At 38.8% G+C, this 20,387-nt stretch overlaps 1 protein-coding gene across 1 annotated transcript in view; it reads right to left on the reverse strand.

The window, feature by feature from the left end:
* ctnnd2b (catenin (cadherin-associated protein), delta 2b) overlaps positions 1 to 20,387 on the reverse strand; it is a 167,659-nt gene that overhangs the window by 136,238 nt on the left and 11,034 nt on the right. Inside the window, exon 2 of the mRNA XM_034138140.1 lies at positions 1,809 to 1,945. Within this exon, the coding sequence (XP_033994031.1) occupies positions 1,809 to 1,940 (132 nt within the window). The 5' untranslated portion in view covers positions 1,941 to 1,945. The remainder of the gene's footprint in view (positions 1 to 1,808; positions 1,946 to 20,387) is intronic.

Raw genomic sequence — 20,387 nt, forward strand, 5'->3', positions numbered from 1 at the left:
CACGAGCGCATTTAGTTTGAGAGAGAGAGAGAGCGGTAACGAATAGGAGCTTTTTCTACAACCAGGTGAAAGAGAGCTCTCTCCTGACAGACTGAGAGGCTCTGAAAACCTCAGCTCAGTGAGGTAAAGGCACACCTTTATATGATCATTATAGTTATAAAAAAACAAGAGAATAAATGAAAAACAGGTATAAAATACTATATGACAGTAAAAAAAAAGTTGTTATTAATAAACAAGAATACAGTTTGAAAGGGGAGTGATTTGTAAAATATCCATAAAGAAAAAGAAAATCTGCTTACAGTTCTGTTTCATATGGGTGTTGAGAGATGTATCCATAGATCTCTCAATTTTGCTCTCAAAGTGCACGAGATTGATGCTTTTAACTTCAACATTTAAAATAAAATATTCCCGGGGGAGCATGCCCCCGGACCCCCCTAGAGGATGAGAGGTCCACCCCCCACTTAAATCATGTTCACATGGATAGGATACTAAATACATTTGCACACATCTTGTGTCCATATCTTTCTGCTTTGGTGGTCATGCCACAACCGTGCATGTGCATGCATGCGCGAGTCATGGTAAGATATCTGGATTAAGAGGTTGCTTTTTCTTTGCACAGCATGAAAGAAAGGCGAAATGAATGGGCTGTGATTTTAGTTTTTTTAAGCAGAGGTCAATAATTTGTACGGCCCTCGGAGGATGTTGTAAAAATTGAAATGGCCCTTGAGAGGAAAAAGGTTCCCCACCCCTGCCCTACAGTATTAAATCTGTTTTCTGCTTATTTGTGCTGTTGTACGTTGATTGGTACTTAAATGGGAGAGTAAGCTGATTGGACGTTGTTTTGAATACACTGGTGGTGTTGCTCGGGGGGAGGCCATGGTTATCCACCAGTCCATCTGTTCAACATTTTGGTACAGATTAATTTATGTGGAGAATTTTGGGACGGATTAATATTACATTTGGCAGTGACATAAATGGCCCTTAGAGGCTAAACCTAATGACTTTGGGGATCATTTGCTATCTTGCACCATCAGCAGCAGGTCAAAACTTCACCTTTCAGGTCCACACCTCTAAAACTAATCCAATTCTCATCAGCAAAGTTTTCCCTCCATTTTATTTTGAATCTCACAGCTTTGTTTGAGCTTTGCCACAGGAAGTGGCTGCTAGGAATTGCTGTAGACCTTTAGTCTTGCTAAATATTGGATTTGAGCAGACACGATTTAATCATCAGGGATGATATTATCACTGTTCAATGGGAACATTTCACTTCTCAGTGTACTGTCAAATCTAAAACAATTGCTATATGTTATTTGTCAAAGCAAAGCATGAAAGGGGGCAGCATACCTATGGAACATTCAAAAAGTAAAGAAAATTAATGGCAGTAGTCAAAAAGGAAAGAGAAGTAAAACAGATGGAAACATCATGACACATTTGGCAGAGTCATGAATATTCTTAATTTCATGAATAGATAATAAGCACAGATCTTCATGTTGGTTTTATTTAAAAAGTAGTCAAGGCGGCTTTGTCTTTTTTGCTTAACTTTTTTGTTATGAACAGTATCCGAAAAAATGAAGGGAAGTGATGCATCCCGCCACATTGTGGCTGTAGCCTAAGGCTTCCTGCTAACAGATGAAAATGTGGTGACATATTTGTGACACATTAGCTCAGACGGAAATTCCATCATTTGTGTTTACTGTTTACTGTCACCATGTCTCACTCTGAAAAAACTGAAGGAATTATCCCCACTAGTTTCTGGAATTCATATTTCATTATTTGTGACAGCATGCACACACACACACAGTTCTAACCTGCTCCTTGACGGAGGCGAGGATGGCGGAGGTGGTTTCGGACTCGGATCCATCTCCGTTGGAGGCGTTGAGGACGGGGCTCAACATGGCGGCAGCACTGGCAATGTTAGACGCCACCTCAGGCACTGGCATACCTCCTGGAAAACAAGGGAACATGCAACTATTTTACTATAATTAAATACACCGTGACATTCCAGGATTTAGGCTGAAACACCTCAGCCTAAATGTTGACATTTGTGTGAAGTCAGAGATGCAGAGAAAAACAATTCCAAGCAAACATTCAATTGATTTTGGGTTGTAGCTAAAAATGTAAATTAACCACGAATGAACCAATCTAAATATGATCCAGTCAGTTGTCCGTTTGCCAAGCATTTCAATGCATTTTGATTGCATATTACCTTAACTACATTTGATTCCACTGTGTTTAGATTATCATTCAAACTTTTTTTTTTTCATTTCTTATCTAAATTATTCATGTTTAGGGTCATGTGGAGCTGGTACTTATCCCAGCATGCATTTGGCAAGGGGCAGGGACATCACAGGTGCGCTAGTTTCTTTGAATTAGGGAAATATAGGTCAGTGAAAAGAAAGTGTCTAGACTGCACTGAGATCATGTGCACAAGTATTTTGGTAGACTGGCAAGGAGAGTAAATGCAGGGTAGAGCAAGTCAATATAATAGTAGTAGGTACGGTGTGTATGTTGGTTGGATGTGTGGGTAAATAGTACCATGACAAATACTTGGTTTGTGACAAGATGTGAATATTTATCAAAAAAGGCAATCCAGTTCACATGAAAATAGCGGTGTACGGGTTTATTTGCACTAGAAAAAAGGTACACATCTGGCACATATTTGTGGTAAATGGTTCTTCAGTACCTAGGGCATTGGAATGGTACAGCCCACACAAAAAAAGCATTTTGCTCCATTTCAGTAGTAATGCTTTAAAGTGGACCTATTTATATTGGAAAAATATATTGTCTGGCCATACCTATACAAAACATGTCTGTGAAGTTTTTTGCTTAAAATACCAAACAGTTCACCCATTGTAGCCATGCCTCATACTGCTCATACCCCTCTTTTGCAGCCCTGTTAGAGAAACGCGGATTTTGGGTCCTTAGCTTGAAAAAAAAAAAAAGAGGAGGCGAAGCTAATGCCTGATCAGAATTCTACCGGAGATAAAGTTAAATTCTGCTGTGATAAAACGCCATCCGGTTCTAAACCACATCAAAGATTATTTCTGAAACAGTATGGAGCTCAAATGCTTTTTCTCTTGCGGGTTTATCACAAGGTGAGTTCCTCTTTTTATTTCCTGCTTTTTAAGCACATGTGCTCTACACAGTACAGGTTAGCTCTGAGTGTTAGCGAGGCTTGCTAATGTAAACAAAGACGAGATTACGTCCAGAACACGTCAGGCATTGTTTCTGATAGCAATTTTCTGTGGGTCCGCTGCCGATTTGACGTCAGATCGGCAGCAAATCTGTATCCGCTCTTTGTACCCCTGTTTTAAAAATATTTGGGTACGGAGGAAAAGAGAGAGGGTTTTATTTTCTGACGCTGCGTGAGTTCCCCGACGCACCGGGGACACATATTTATGTATAAAACACATCACAAAGTGCATTTTGCATGATAGGTCCCCTTTAAGTAGCAAAAACGTTCACCTTTCTTAATCCTGAAGAGAAATTCAGTTCTTGACTCTGGTGTTATTTTACAATTACACACATAGAATACACACATAGACACTAACGGAGAGGTGGCAGAGCGAAGGGGCCGTCAGTGTTCCAGGACCCGGGGGCTGCTTGCTCTGTGCCCTGAAAATAGCGGTGTACTTGAACCAACGACCCTTCAGTTCCCAAACCATATCCCAACACACTGAGCTACTGCCACCAATAGTGGTTTTACCATTGTAGTAGTGCTACTATGACTTTTCTTGCTTGTATTGGCAACAACAAAAAAGTCAAATTATGACATACTTTGGCAGAAAACCTATTTAAACACTGTTTGTTACCATCAAAATGTTCAATGCAGAGGTTTGTAAGAAATGTATGTTTCTGGCTGAATACATAACTCATAAATATGTACTTTCATTTAAAAAACAGAAGGTTTCCCTTAACAGCTGGTTACCTTAGTGCTTGTCTTATCGTAAAAACAAAGAAAAAGTCTTCAACATGCATGCACTTTTTGGACAGTCAGAAGAGCCTGAACAATGGTCTGCCTTATAAATAAATTGGCTGGTCAAAGGGGCTTCATTTACAGTAGAGAAGCAAAGGTAAAATACAAAAATAAAAACGTTTATGCAAAATGGTTTGTAGTTTTATTAATTAACTACATAAAGATTGTCAAACTACATCACTATGCACATTTGAATGTAATTGAACAACCAGCAAACTACGGCGAAATGCACTACTATTCTTTTCACATGTTCCTCAATAGTAGCAACAATATTAAAACTTAAAGGGGACCTATCATGCAAAATGCACTTTTGTACGTCTTTTATACATGAATATGTGTCCCCGGTGTTCCAGGGAACTCACCAAGTGTCAGAAAACCCTAACCCTAACCCTAACCCTAACCCTAACCCTAACCCTAACCCTAACCCTCTCTATTTTCCTCCATACCCAAATCTCTAAAAAAGGGGCTGCAACGGATCTGATAAAAACTGATCCAGATTTGAACACTGTCCTGACGTCAGGACGGTGGCGCTACGGCTATTGGGCCAACTCCACCAATCAGGAGGAGACAGCCATTGCCGTTCGAAAGCACTGGAGACGCTGTAGTACATATGCCAGGCCTGTAGGTGGTGCTGTTCTCACAGAATCTGCCCTTGCAAAAACAGGGGTAAAAAAATGCAAATTGAGCGAAATGAGGCATGGCTAAAATGCATGATCTGTTTGGTATTTTGAAAAAAAAAAGTATAAATATGCCTTATGTAGGTATGGTCCTACACTATATTATTATAATATAGCATGATAGGTCCACTTTAAATTAAATCCCAAAATAGCCAAAACCTAAAGTAAAACACAAGTATCACAGTCCAACCTTCAGAGGGACTGGCATATACACACAACCGCACACACTCGCATGCTTGATGCCATGTGTCATCCTGTATTTGACCAGGCGTTGGAGGACACGGGCTTCACATGTGCCGTGTAATCCTGATGCAGCACAGAGCTGGTGTAACAGCTGCATCAGCCAGCTTTACACACTGATGAAAGGCTTGTCATGAGGAATCTGCCACACACACACACACACACACACACACACAACACACACACACACACACACACACACACACACACACACACACACACACACACACACACACACACACACACACAAACAGGCTGTCGGCATGAGGCAGCACCTGCCTGAAGAAATGAAAGTGGAGCCTGTGAGCAGAGTGGACGGATAGGTGTTAAAAAGTGAGAGTATAGATGTAAAAATGAAAGGAAAAGAGGAGAGGAAACAGAGTGAAGAAAACAGAAGGGGGAGGAGGAGGCGAGGCTAGGAGAAAAGACAGATACAAGAGGAGTAGGAGGGCTAGGAAAAGAGAAGAGAAAAAAACTATTCTTGCATGCTGCTAGGCAACAATCGCTGGTCACTGAAGGCTGCTAATATGGCTGACCTGGCTTCACGTGTCTTCCATTTTGGAGAGTGTTCCTGTTCTCCTCCACCTATCCATCCCTTATCTCTGTTTCTGAACTTAAATGTTTTATAACCACCTACCTTTCTACTTACACTACATGTTTTTTCTTCTCCTTCCCTCCTCACTATCCTCCCCCTCTGAACTTTGTCTCCCCCTTTCCCTTTCTCCTGCCCACTTCTCTTCACTTGACCTATTTCAGTGTCTCCTCATCTTTTCAGTGCATTTCTGCTGTATTAGGCAACATGCAGTGAAGGGTGACAGGAGGAAGAAGACTGGAAAGGTTGCTGTTTGGATTTGAACCTGCAACGCTGCACCTGAGCCCTCATGAACACTTGGTTGCTTATATGGCCTCGTGACACCGCTACATGCTTCACAGTCTTCACACTGTCTCTCTTTTCTCTCTTTTTTTTTACTCTCTGGCTAACAGCATTATCATGTGATGGCACGTGCCTTTCATTCTGTCTCTCATATCTACCTCCCGGCCTACTTACCGCCCTTTGACTTCTCCTCCCTTTCCGTCGTTGCTTTTCTTCTAATCACATCACACACAATGTCATCACTCTCATCGTCACCTTTACTCATCCTAATCTGTCTCAATTCCTCCTATTCTCAACAGAATAATCCCCCAAATCCCTCTGTTACACTCTTTACCTTTTACTTGAAGAGATAAAGTAGTCAACCTGAGTTAACATGTTCCTTGATAGCTGGAATATTGGCCATTAGCTTGTTTGGGCAACAGCTTGTCTCTTTTAATAAAGCATTTTTAAAGATTGTTTTAGATTCCCTGGTGCATGATGAAGAGTACTTGGGGCTGATCAATGAGCTGCATTGTTCCCCATATAATGTTTTCACCACACAACACTTTTTGTATAGCGTGTTACTGCTGCATATCCAATTGTTACTACTCCTCTGTCAATTTAGAAATGTACCAACGTTATGTACTGATTCTTGACTGCACAGTGTAACAGATTAAAGGCCTTTTTGTAAATGTATCTATCCCCGAGAATCTTTGAAATTCACCATTTTGGATTTTGGAGAGATCTTTGACTCAATTGAAAGCCAAAATAGCACATTTACAAGGGAAAGTACTGCAGTCTAATATTTTCTTTAGAATAACTACAAAATTAAAAGGATTATAGTACAGAAACTAAGATTCAAAAGTTAGTAATGTCATTGTGTGCATTTTAGCTTGTTAATATTAGCATGTAGCCCCTCTAAAGCCTCACACAGCTGCTAGCATGGCGGTAGACTTTTGTTTATATATGTGATTTCAGTTTTTCCCCTCCCCCAGTATATTTCAACATTTAGTCAATGCATTAGTCCACAAATATGACACATTCCTCTACATAGATGATGAATTAAGTTCTTATCGTGAATGAATTCTCTCTTTGATTTGTGGGGAAATCCCTATGCATGAAACAGACACATACATTCAAGCTTGAAATTGATTAGAGACCCAGATCAGATAGCGTAGCGGCCTGCGGCCCAATTTGCCAATAGAACAAAACAAGAGAATCTCTGGTTTTGACTGTGCATACAGGGCAGGCAGCCAAATATAGGTCAGCACAACAGACCGTGTCCAAGCCCCCATCACACAACTGATCACTACAAAGCTGCTTTCCCCAATAACAGCCATCAGAACTAGGTTATAGAGGCCCACAGCCCCGCTAGAGACAAGACTTTGAATATGGATTAGGCCTAAAAGCTTTATTTCACTGAAATATAATCTTGGATTTTTTTAGGTCTATATTTCAGCGCCGTAATGCAGGGGTATTTAGCCCTGCATTTCAAAGCAGTAATCTCAGATATTGCTGTTACATTGTAAATGCAGCTCACCATGCTATGATTGACAAGGCTGACATGGGGAGTACTGAGCTTAATCTTTTGACCCTTTAAGCTCATCAGTCAGGTCTGAGACTGGCGTGTTTTGGTGAAGATGGAATTCAGATCAGCAACAAATCAGCTTCATGTCCATGTAGAAGTGTAATTTCCCTGTGGTACGGATCGTTGTGTGTGTTGTTTACTTACATGTACAACTGTGTTCTAGTTTATGTATACAAAGCACTGGAGCAAACCTGTGTGTATATTATTTCTGTGTGTATCCCTTCTGGGGTGTGAGTGTTTGTTATGTGTTTGACAGGCAGTCCCATGTCGCCTCATTAAAACTTGTTTTGTTTGGGCTTCACCAGTCAACTGTCCCTTTGTCTGGACCCTGTGCCCACGACTCAACGGCGGGTCCGTGGGGCTTAAGAGGTTAACAAGAGTTTAACAGTTACATTAACAATGCCATTAGCGCTGTCTGTGTCTCATTGGGTGAAGGTATGTCTTTCTTTTTTTTTTACCCTTAGTACTGTGAGGCGGAATTTCCTTCAGACTGGTTTTTTCAAACAGCACTAAATTAAACGTGTTGTGTCTGGGATTTAAGTTTGCATGTTAATCCTCTCATCCGTGTTCACTATTGACTTCTGAACACAACATATTTCCAAGTGCCAAGAACCCTACCAAGTGTATAATGGTACCTTACTGTATAAGAAGATAGTTAAAATCAGCTAATGTTTACAACTGGTTTTATCATGTGGCAACCATTTCTCCTAAGACACATGTTGGCTATTCATTTGCTTTCCAAATGCATACTGAATTAAGATGCCTGGCATGTTTGTATCAATCCACTGTGAGATTGATACAAGCATTGGGCCTGCCTAAAGTCCTACTAAATTGTGGTGGTGAATCACCAACCCAATGAGAATTACCAATGGACTCTGCAGCTTCTCTTGGATCCATAAAACCTGTTTTGTATTCTCTAGTTTTGGTTCACTGTTACCCATCTCATTAGCCCTTTTCTTAGCAGGCTGTTGGTTTGAACTTTGCCCGGCACTAAATTGCAGAGAGACACAAGGTTATTGTAGCTGTTGAACACATGAGATGCATGTGTTATTTGCTAACAACTTAGCCATATAGATATTACTGTATGTCATTGTTGCGTTTTTTCTGTTACATCCCTGTGGAAAAAAAAGGCTATATTTAAGTGCATGTCTATGATTTAGGGATACGCTCTGCACAGCTCTCAACATGGAGATGTTAAGTGAAATCACTTGTTCGTAACATATACACAGCCTTTAAATGAATTACTTTTCACTACAGAGCTGTCACTAGCGGACAATGGCAGATGGTCTTACAAGCATCATTGAGGGTTAATCACCCATCAGACAGATTTATCCATGGTAAAAGTCCAGATGCTAATGGACATTTACTGCGCACATACTCATGTACTCACCATTATGCATACTTTACTTCTGTGATATAGCGTGCATCCCTTCGATTGGCAAAAATAGAAATCCATTATTTAAAAAAAAGTATTATCAAAGGTATTAAAACACAAAGCCTTTTACACTACAAGGAAAACACTTGCCACATCACTTCAGAGAGCTGCTGCTGTGATGTTATTTTACTGCCTGGATGCCTGGCTCACTGAATATGGATCACAATTAAATTGAGCCTGAGTGATTGTGTTCTCATTTTCAAAAAGCTGTATCTATTTTGAGCTTAAATGCTAATGATGCTCAATGATGTTGGTGTTGGTGTGTGAGAGAAAAGTAATGCTGATTATATAATCACAATACCTTTAAGTTCCAAGGACAACTAGTAACTTCGGTACCAGCCCACTGGGTGTTTCACTTTGATTTCTGTTTTTCCCCTGGCACGTTCAGGCTTCACATGGCTAATTACCCAGAAGGCTGGAAGACGATTAGTCAACTAATATAGTGGAGATATAGTGGAAGACTCTGAAGAAAACAAGGATAAGTCTTGTTCATAAGCTGAAAGGCTATAGTAGTAACACGAAGAAAGACAGTAGGAGGACATTCCCTGAAATCAAGGTAGCATGATGGTCAGAACAAGGGCCATTAATATGTGTACCAATGCCATTGCGACTATTTGGATAATTTCAGTACAAAATAAGCCGACTTCACTAAAGTGAACTTTTGTGCGAATTACAGACAAACCTTTCCAAAAGGGGAACTGAGGCTATTATCTGTGATCCACCAGACTCCTTTGACAAAAATCCTATTTTTCTTTGCAGAACATGTAAGTCGTTGGTCTTCCATTTACTTGGGTTATCGTGTGACTGGTGAATCTGAACTAACCCTTCAAACGCCAAAGTGATATGTTGAGTTAATAATACATTATTGTTGTTTCATCTTAGTTTCAACCAATGTTCGTTGGACACTAAATGAGACATACATTTGTGACATACTTTGCCACACCACTGACATGTGCTTGCACCATGACAACTAACAACAATAGTAATTTTCTTTCGACCTAGTTAAATGACCATAGCAAATGTTCATTTTACTATTGAAGTTTTGAGCATTGATTATCTTATTTTATTTCATCTTGTAGGCAAATCAAACACATTGCCGTAAACTACCATGAGTCTGTCATATTGGACGAGAGCACCTTTCAGTGCTGGACAGTCAACATTATTCTCCTTCTGAATTCAGAAAACGGCTAACACTGCTCCAAGCAATCGCTACTGTGATCTGATAATCAGGCTTGAAATAGAAAATAAATCAAAGTAGAGGTTTCTGAAAGTTAAAAAAATGACATTGTGCCCTGTGGGGCATCAAAAGATTTGCAGCATCTAAAGGGTAAGCAGGGCTTTTGCCTTTTACTTTAGTTGAGTTAGGTAAAGTGGGTAAACACACTGTTTCTTCATCATATAATTTAAATAAACTCTTTCAATCAATTTGCAGTATGTATTTTAGTGTAAACTCCAATGTAGATACTGATTACTGATTACAAATGGTTTGCAAAGGGAAGAAGCAGGATTAGTGGTGATTCGGAGGGATTTGGTGGACCTATTCAAAAGCCATACACATATATAGACACTGGCATCATTACCAAAATGACAGTGTTAGAGGGGCATAATCCAGACACAGATATATGGAAGAAGTACATTTCACTTTATTTCTAGTGTCCGTCTTTCAAGTGAGTAGAAAAATTGTCGCACCAAAGATAAAATAATCTAACAGAAGTACAAGCGTACTCTGCGGAATGCTGAGACAACACCACCACTTGGAGAGCTCACCGGAACAAAGTACTAAAGTAGACACATGTAGAAACTGATCAGCTGTGATTTCAGTGGCTTTCAACTGACTTTTCTGGAGCTACCCAATGACACGAACTCAGTCAAAAGATCTAGTCAGCGTATAGTAAGTATTTTTATAGAGCACTGCTTTTAAGCTTTTTTCAAACATGTCCTTAGATCATTTTAACACAACATGGAATAGAACAGATACAGACTGTACGATAACATATTTAATACCAAGCTAACAAGATTTACTGTCCTACCTAAATTAAGTCCAAAGGCCTGCTCTGACTGTCTGTATACATACAGCACAGAGGTAGAAATGCCGTGATAACTTTTCTCTATTTCCAAATGAAGCCACTTGATTGAAACCAGTGAAATCTTTCTTCTGAGGTACATTGTACACATGGCACTCATACTCACATTTCCCAAACCCCTTTCATTTGAGACATCTGTGGGCTTTAGTTACACTACCTAAAACGACACATATTCCATAAAGAAACAGCAGCTTGTAGCAGCGATAACACTGAGACTGCACAATGTTGACTCCTGCAGGTAATGAGAATTGATCTCTGTCTCAAGCCTTCAAAAGGCAGAAGCTTCTACTGTAAGCACAGCAGACTTCCCTGCACAGAAACAACATTAAACTAAAATATGCAAGCACGATAACCACTTAATTTGGTTTATGCGCTGAAAGGGGGGCTTCCTTCTTGGGATATTGGACATTTACACAAATTACTTTTGCAATTCATGTAGTTTTGGCACAAAAACAATGTCTAATGTTGATCTCCGGTAAGCTGTTAGGGCTTCTTGACCTCTAAAGGAAACTTCTGTTTATTACTCACATTAAGAGGATTATTTTTGTTTGTATCACAAGCACAGGTGAATATAGACAAAGTTGGTCAAATTAAAACACATTTCTTTTCCGCAAGTCTGCAAGAAGAAATGCTATTGAAGCAAAATAAACCAAACTCTTTAAATTGACCCATGCATGTTTTTGCCTCGCCTTATTAATGTTTTTAATAACCTAAAGGCAATAAAGGGGATAGTTATCACCACTCTGTATATTATAAAATGTATGATATTACATAATAAATTCTTCACAAAGTAATTCCCACAATCTTAAAAGGAGTAAGTCAGTTTTGCTGGCTTCTTTTGCTACTCAGTATTACATAATGATTCAACACAAAGTTACGCATATATACAAACAGGCACAGAGCGTACCGTACAGATATAGAAAATACACAGACCATATGTTGCTCTGCCTTTGTGTGTCTGTGCCATTATAGCCAGTGAAGCTTCAAGTTGGCACACTGAGACAGACTGTTGGGTACTGACTCAAATGAAATCAGAAAGCATCTTGTCACAACAGTGCTGGAATTATTCATGTATCTGTGTGCAGGATTAAAACATGCTATATTAGACTACATCTTTACATTGCCTTTTTGATCATTAATGATGCATTTTGTAATGTTATAATAGACAGCAATGGGTGCCTGCAGCTATCAGCCTGCACAATCAAGGGCTTACCATGTAACCCATTAAAAGTAACCTGTATACTTTACATACATAAAATCTGCACTGTTTGTACAAAGATCTGCACTCGCATCTGCACACTTACATGTAAATATATTTAACAATCCGAACCCAAATATGTATATATTATATATTATATATGTATATATATCAACTGTTCAACGTTTTACCTTGTTGTGATATCAGTTACTGTACTATACATTTTAGATTTTATTAATTCATTTTTGTACTATTCATTTTTTCTCCCTTGTGTGAATCTGTACTGTCCTGTTTTTTCTAAACCTCTCTATAAAGGTCAAATGTCACTTGTTTTGCATCAATCTTGACACAGGGTACTTATTATATGTTATAGTTTGGATTCCTAAAGCTTTTAGTCTACTATCCCATCATTCAAGGGTGGTTTTCACTATAAGTAATGTTTCTTTTTTGGACCGACACTATCATTTAAAATGTTTTACTATGTTCAATCGGAATTTACTTTAAAAAATAAAAGATCTATATTGATTCTGACTTTTCTACATCCAACTCACAGGTTTATCATTACTTTGAGAAAAAAGATTATTAATTTACCCATTTTAAAAGGGAAGATATAGTCATTTGTTCTGGGAATGTCATTTTCGAGCCTGAGACCTGAAAAACAGGCTCAGGGCTTAACAGGTTAATACATTTGTCCATCACTTCCTCTGCGAAGGACGGTATGTTTTCAGTATGTTTTTTCTGTCTGGCTGCAGGATTACGGATATTTCCTGGCCCGATTTTGAATGGAGCCCTTGGTGGAAGCTTGTAGCGAAGAACAAATTAAATGTTGGTGCAGATCAGAATCACCTTGGGCAAACACACAAATGATGTTACATTGTCGTTAACATTGCATCTTCTCTGTAGCATCCATGTTTTTTCCACATTATGACTTAAAGCATGAACACACCGAAGTCAGAAGAATCTACTTCCCAACTCATTTCTTAAATGCTGACATAAAGCAGAAATAAAGTCAATGCCCTCTATTTCATTTCCTCCACTTTTCCCTTTATTGCCAGTTATATCACGCTCACACAGCATGCCTTTTCTTATTGTTGTTATACTGTGAGGACATATTGTTTTTACCCTTGGAAATCTAATTCATGAAGCTTTAAATCTTTTAAGTTAAGACATCAACCGACTCAAAGATCAGCCTAGAGTTTTGTCACACGAAACTGGACAAAAATGATGATCACACTGGCCTAATCTTGTACTTATGACCTTGTCAAGTAAAATAAATCCTGACGAAATCACTTTCAACCTGATGCCATTTCGATGCAAATTTCCACTGCAGGTTTATCCCCAGGATGTGTGTTGATCCTGGGTCGGAGAGAGCTTCTGCATATTGATGAATCTTGGCGTAATTTTTCAGAAACAGCTTTTTCAAGGTCATTATTTGAGTGTGGGAAACTCTAAAAAGTTGTTTTAAGTCATTAGTGTCAGATCTAATATAAGAAAAGGAGACCTGGATGTTTAAGTTACAATCAACTCTACATATTACTGGCATGAATGAGAGAAGCATTTGCAGTTAATCTAATTATCACCTTCCAACTGCACTCTGTTCATTTAGCTGATTAACAAATCTCATTACAGAATACTTCAGGAGAATGCACATCATCAAGAGCTGACTGACATAAATGAAATGAGCGTGCATGGACAATCAGAAGTTGGTAATGGATATAGGTACTTCTTGGCCAAAAGTGTGTGGACAATCATGCGGCAACATAGGTTTGAAACGTGGAGCCAATGTAGATGCACCTTGAACCTGCATTCTTTCTAAATTCCAACAGGCAAGTGCACTGGATTTAAAAAATGAGTCTGATTGTATAGAAGACTATCAGAAAAGGCCCCTACTTCTCACTTGATTTATCACCTCAGTAAATGTTTTTTTCCATAAAAAAGCAATAAAGCAATGTATTCTTAGGGGGCATGGCTATAATGTAATTGACTGGACAATACCTCTCACAGAGTGTCTTCAGTTCAAGAAAGTTTATCATAACATTTTGGCTGGCTAATACAAATTGTGTATAGAAATGTCCTTAGCTCAACCCTCTAGTGTCAGACCCACAGCAAAAAAACAAGACGCAACTTTCAAAATGACAAACTTCCATTACATTAGTCCACAAACCAACGTCCACTTCTTACTGTATACACAGTCTATGTAGACAATGCATTAGTGTTTTGTTCTTGGGTTGTTTCAAAGACCCCTTAGTAACAATTAAGGGAATCATTATGCTTCAGCAGAATCAGCACACAATAGTATTTTAATGAGACAATAGTGTACTCCACCTTACTGGGAGGATCTGGAATACCAACTGTGAGCCAATCTTTTTCACCTTACATCAGTTATCGTCCTCCCCTACCAAAAAGGTTGAAAGGATATTGCTGCATTACTGCTCTTTCACAGCTCTTTCTTCACTCAAACGGCGCGGATTAACTCCACCTTCTCAAGCAGATCCTCTGAATGCGCCAATTCCATTGAACCCAACTGAAATTGCGCCCTTTTGATATCATGATGTGTCAAAGCTTATATAGTGCTTGCAGAGTCAGAGTTTGCTAATGCTTGAATCAATTGAGAAGTTTTTGAATATTGTTATAGTTCACGGATCAGTATCAAAGATGACACTGGCCCTGCTGTGCAGTACCACCTGACCCCCCTAGTTCAGGAAATAAATGGAAAAGAGCTTCACTGGGATTGGCCCAAAATGTAGAGAGTAACAGGAGACTCCTGCTGGCTAGTTGATGGGACAACAACAGGGAAGCACTTGGGATAACCTCAGGCCAAGGAGAGAGAAAGAGAGAGACCTTCACACCAGCAACACAACTGACCTCCATATAGTGCAGGTCAATGCTAATGCGCTCTTATTGATGAACACACACAAAGACACATGAGAGGGAGGAAGAGATAGAGAGAGGTCTCCAAGTTTCCCACTGTGTTCGATAAAATGCTGAAATGACATTCAGTTACAGTACACATACACACTTGTATCCAACTTTCACAGGACCAAAGTCATCCCAAGCAAAGTGAATTGTTTTGCATTCACTGAGCAGTCTTCTGATTAGTGCTCATAAAGATCTGCGCCTCATGACTAACACATCATATACTCAGTCAGTCTTCTCCAATTTAAGATGAAAGAAAACACTTCTTGCTTTCTTATTTAAATGATGCCAACGAACAGGAACATGTGGGCAATTCAGAGCTTAAGATATTACATTTTGTATGTAGTGTAATGGCAGCGAATGGAACAGCACTGCTTTGAAGGTAATGTTTTAACTCCAAAGAAAGATATGTGCAAAATAAGAATAAAGAATGGCATTAACTTGGCACTGATGTTGATTTTCTTAACCTAAATGACAGAAGGGGGAACCTGAGAGTGAGTGAGACAAATCCTCCCAGTGGGCAGTAGATGGAAGTTTAAAGAGGAGGAAAATAAACTGTTCACTCCAGGAGAAGATCCTCATCATTATCACAAAGTAGCCCTTGTTTAACGCTACATCCGTGTCTCCAAACAACAAGCTGTAGCAGCTAAAAATATGATCAACATCATGAATTATACATATTTTCCACAGATCCTCTGGGTGAGCTACGTTTCGCGAGCGGCTCCACCGCATGGTATAATTACAGAGGTTACAACGGCGGTGATAAACACAGTGCAAAGGCAAATTAAGACTCGCACTGCCCTCCTCCACCCACAAAGGAATTCAAACGGCTCGATGACAGAAGACTCTGCATCATGACAAAGCTGTTTGTGAACGAGAGGAATGAAAGTTACAGGCAGAGACACTTCAAAGTTAACCGCTTTGTACAAACCGTGGCGTTTTGTCGGGGGGAAAAGCTGCCAGTGTTTTTTTTTAGATCTCAACTCCTGAGGGTTTACATGCTCATCAGTGAAGTAAATAAGTGGGGCAGAGATGTATTTGGGGGGGCTCCTTAACCACAGGTTTCTGAGTTTCAAGGCTGATATACCCGTGATACATCCCAGCATCACAACTGAGACTGATACGCTCCACCAATAATGCCTGAGAGTGGTGAACATGTTTCTGCTTTAGTCAAACAGCATGCTACATTAAAACAGTCTTTGAATTGGCAGCATTTATTCATAGATACAACTCTTTGTGGTGCATAACACATTTTTCACAAAAGGAAAGAAATCAGTATTTCTGATCTCCATTTTTATACACCTTTATCTTTTTTATTAAGGGTTATCAATGAAATGGTTGATTCATGTTGCTTAGAAGCAGGAATTGTCTCGTGCTACTTACGCATCCTGAACTCTGCAACAACAGTCAGAATAAAGTCCTATCCTTCATTACAAACGGCAGAATATTGCTGCTACTAATGACCTTCTGTTCTGATGTTTTAAAAAAGGTTTACTCAGAATCTGACTTTTTGTGTTGTTCAGCTCCAATAAGCCCATCACTACTCTATTATCTATAGTCAGTGTCTCAAAGTGTGACTGTACTTCGGCTCAGAGTAGCTGCAGTACATGCTTACATGCTAACAATGATAATGGTGCCATGTTGATGTTAAGCAAGCAATGCTTTTTATGTTTGCATGGTGACATTTTATTTGCAATTATCACCAAACAGTTCAGTCAAAATTTCAGCTGAGGCTGACGGCAATATTTTGCTAATAGTTAGTGATAAACTAAAATGATCTTGTTTTTAATAAATGCTATTGTTTTATGATCTTGACTTTTTGGCAAATAAGTAGTTGGGGATATTGCCAATTGATTATAAACACAAGAAATCTCATTGGATTTGAGAACAACTCACTGCGTTGGAGTTTTAAAAAGTCAATTGAAAACCTATCTTTTTAATTTGGCTTTTAATTTGATGTCATTTTAGTTTTATGTTTCTGTGATATAACTCTTTCTATTTTACAACTTGTTTTTTATTATGTTCAGCTATCTTTATTTTCTATCTCCAAAGCATTTTGGGCTGCACCTTGCATGAAAGGGGCTATATAAATAAAGTGTATTATCATCTCCAGCGACTCCACCAGCATGGACTACATATTGTGGATTAAAAAATAAAATCCATCAAAATGCCCTTTTCTTGTGCAGTTATCCATCGACCATAGAGCCTTCGGTACAAAGCTATCCCATTGCTATTCTCAGCACTGCTAGCATCACCACCACCCCAGAGCAGTACTAGCTCACTGGCTATCTACTGTAGAGACATGCATAAAACATCAGCCACTTTGAAGGGCTTTTCTCAGAAGAAATGACATCACTGGAAAAATAGCTTATGGAAGGCATCAAAAAGGTACAACTGCCCTCGGCTTTAGCCACAAGCAGCAGCATCAAACTGTCCGTGGTTTCGGACTGCATGTTGCAAGTCAGGACACGAAGAGAATAAATGAAAGTGTCGAGAAGCAAAGAGTGGTCCAAAAGCACTCTGTTGAAATAGTAATTTTGAAGTCTTAGTATAACAAATAAAAAAGATTGGTTTATTGTTGCTGTTAAAGTGGTAGGCCAGGATATTCCCTTATCCTAATCTTATTATATAAGTCTTCCTGCAATTATGCAATGTTCTGTTGTTTTTTGGAATGATTATGGATTCATTCGTCAATGCATAATAACAGTCGACCTTTTCATCTCAAATAGCAGTGTTTCTTGTGAGAACTGAAATACGATTTCCAGCCTCTTTGAGTTTACCTCACTGGCCAAAGCTTCATTTAAACATGACATGACATAACTGGAATGATTCCTCTTTTTGGCTTGTTTTCATCATTATCTTCAGCAGAACAGGACATGCTGTTGTGTTCCTAGCAGCACTAATACTTTTTTTAGCTATTTATATAAAACAGAGCCTAGCTTCAGTTGGTGTTTTTTATCATTGCAAAGCAACAACACAAAGCCACAACCAGAGCTAAACCCCGAAGCATGTGTTTAGCTCGGAGAGTAAAAAGAACAACCACCATGGTATTTAGTATAAAAAGGAACTTGTTTATGCTCACAAATGCCTATTTCTGGGCTGTCCGATGCCATTGCAGTGACATATGTTAACTCTGAAAATTGGGCGCAATTCCTCTTTAGCGAATGAAAAAATGATGCTAACTGTGCCCTGAAGTGTATGTGGTGTGGCCGCTTTCTCCATCCTTCTCTTTCTTGCAGTGCTATATATAGTGGAGAGTGCTGCTGTCTCTCATATTTCATGTGTCACTGGCTCTCTCAGTCACTGGTGAAGAATGTTCACTGCGTACATAAAGCCTCTTCTTGCCTCCTTGAGCACTTGTCTCCACTTCCTCACTCTCCTTACTGCTTTTAATACTCCTCTCCGTGCTTTAAGAGGCCACCTGTTTTAAGTGAAAGGGGACTAGACCTATGTGTGGGATCATTTGAAAAGAAAAGGAGTTACGCATGTTCAGCCACATCAATTATTCTCAGAATAGTACAGCAAAAATAATGATAACATTGACCCATATACAGGGGGGTAGATTGTACATAATAAACACAAATGCAGCCTCCTTGCTTAAGCTAGCATGTTTTCAAATGTTTGCAGCATCAAATGGTAAATCTTACTGCGTGCACTGTCAGACTTTTAAAATTCGTTTTTATTAAGGAATGGCTTAGGAGAGGGGGCGTTATGAAGGTGGAATATGAGAAGAGCAATGAAGGTGGATCTGAGACACATTTTTATGAAAAACGTATGGGAGAAATCAAACAAGAGTTATTTGGAGAAACAGGAGTCAATGGAGAAATGTGAAAAGTCTAGGACTGCAGAAAACTGTTGAGGTCTAACTCATGCCTGCTAATATCAGTAACAAAACACACAGTTGGGCCACAAAATGCAGATTTTCAGCCACACTGGCTGGCAAAGCTCTATATATTTTAATGTGAGTAACACATTTGGTGGACTACTTTGTCCAAAAGGAAATATCTGAACAACGATTTGGATTGCAATCAAACTTTGTACAGAGAATCATGTGCCCAGAGGATGAATCCTGTAGACTTTGGTGAACACACTTTCTTCCTGTTGACATTTGTCATTTAAGTGAAATGTCTTGACACATTATGGATGGATTGCCATCCATGTACTTTCAGATGTACTTTGTGTTCAGTACTAATTAGCAAATGTTAACATTTTAAAATGCTTAACTAACATGGTAATCCTTACATGTTAACATGTCATTGTTCCCTTACTGAGTTTTAAAAGCACTGCTGTGCAGACCTAAGACAAGCACATACATGAATGCGTGTAAATGAAACATAACTCTATGTATAAGTCATAGGTTGTTAGGCAATCAACTGTAATACATATTAATGTAACAGGCACAAAGTGGAACAAATATAATTGTAAGTTGCACAAAGAGCAGAGAATAGGAGTCACATATATCCATGCCTATAACGAACTGCAGATGTAGTGTTGCTACCCGACCAGAAATAATGTTCGGATTTGGCCTATAGTACATGATGAATAATGTAACAATATATAAATTCATTTCAGGCAACATATAGTGTAAAATGTAGTGGTGCACCCATAATCGATTAGTTCTTGACTATACTAGACCACTTATTTATTATAGTATTTCAAGAAGCCAACAGCCGGGAAAGGCTAACATACTAACATTGTTTATTAATTGTATTTTTTACATTTATTTATGTAGTTATTTAGTTACAAATGTTCTTTGTCTTTTGGAAACAACAAGATTATAACACCTGGTGATAAATACTGTTTTTAAGTGTAACAGTTTTCTTCATTCATAGTTTCTTTTCAAATAATTTTTGATTACTTTGAATATTAATCAATTTTTTTATTTAAGATAAGTCCACTGCAGACTATAAAAGCATTAAATAAATGTTCATTTGCGTTAGGCAATTTTGTGTCTCAATTGTTTTCAATCTACAAATTGTTGAATTCTATCAGATTGTTACTGCCAGTAAAATATAAATACAAATAATGGACCTACTCTCTGTGGTGGTTTCCTTCTTATTCAGTCCATGAGTATTTTTGTCTTTTTATGCAAGTCTAAATAATTGTTATAACCATGGTAACAACATTTGCGTGACAGGGATACAAAAAGTCATTCATAAATAGAAACAAGAATGCCTGTTGGGTTGGCGCCACACGCTCATATACGTAGTCTGCATCCAGCTTATCAGTGTCTGATCAATACCTTTCATTAATGAAGCTGAAAGCGAGTTAACTGAGGACACCGTGTTATTTCACTACAACAAATCAATGAGATTCATTAACTTAGCCTGAAGGCTGAGATAAGTAAGGACACACTGTTATTTTACTACAGCAGCTGAGAGGAGTGCAAATAAGGACATTCCCAGCTCTAAGTCGAACAC

This window comes from Trematomus bernacchii, unplaced genomic scaffold, assembly GCF_902827165.1.
Source record: "Trematomus bernacchii unplaced genomic scaffold, fTreBer1.1, whole genome shotgun sequence".
NCBI classification, from domain to species: domain Eukaryota; kingdom Metazoa; phylum Chordata; class Actinopteri; order Perciformes; family Nototheniidae; genus Trematomus; species Trematomus bernacchii.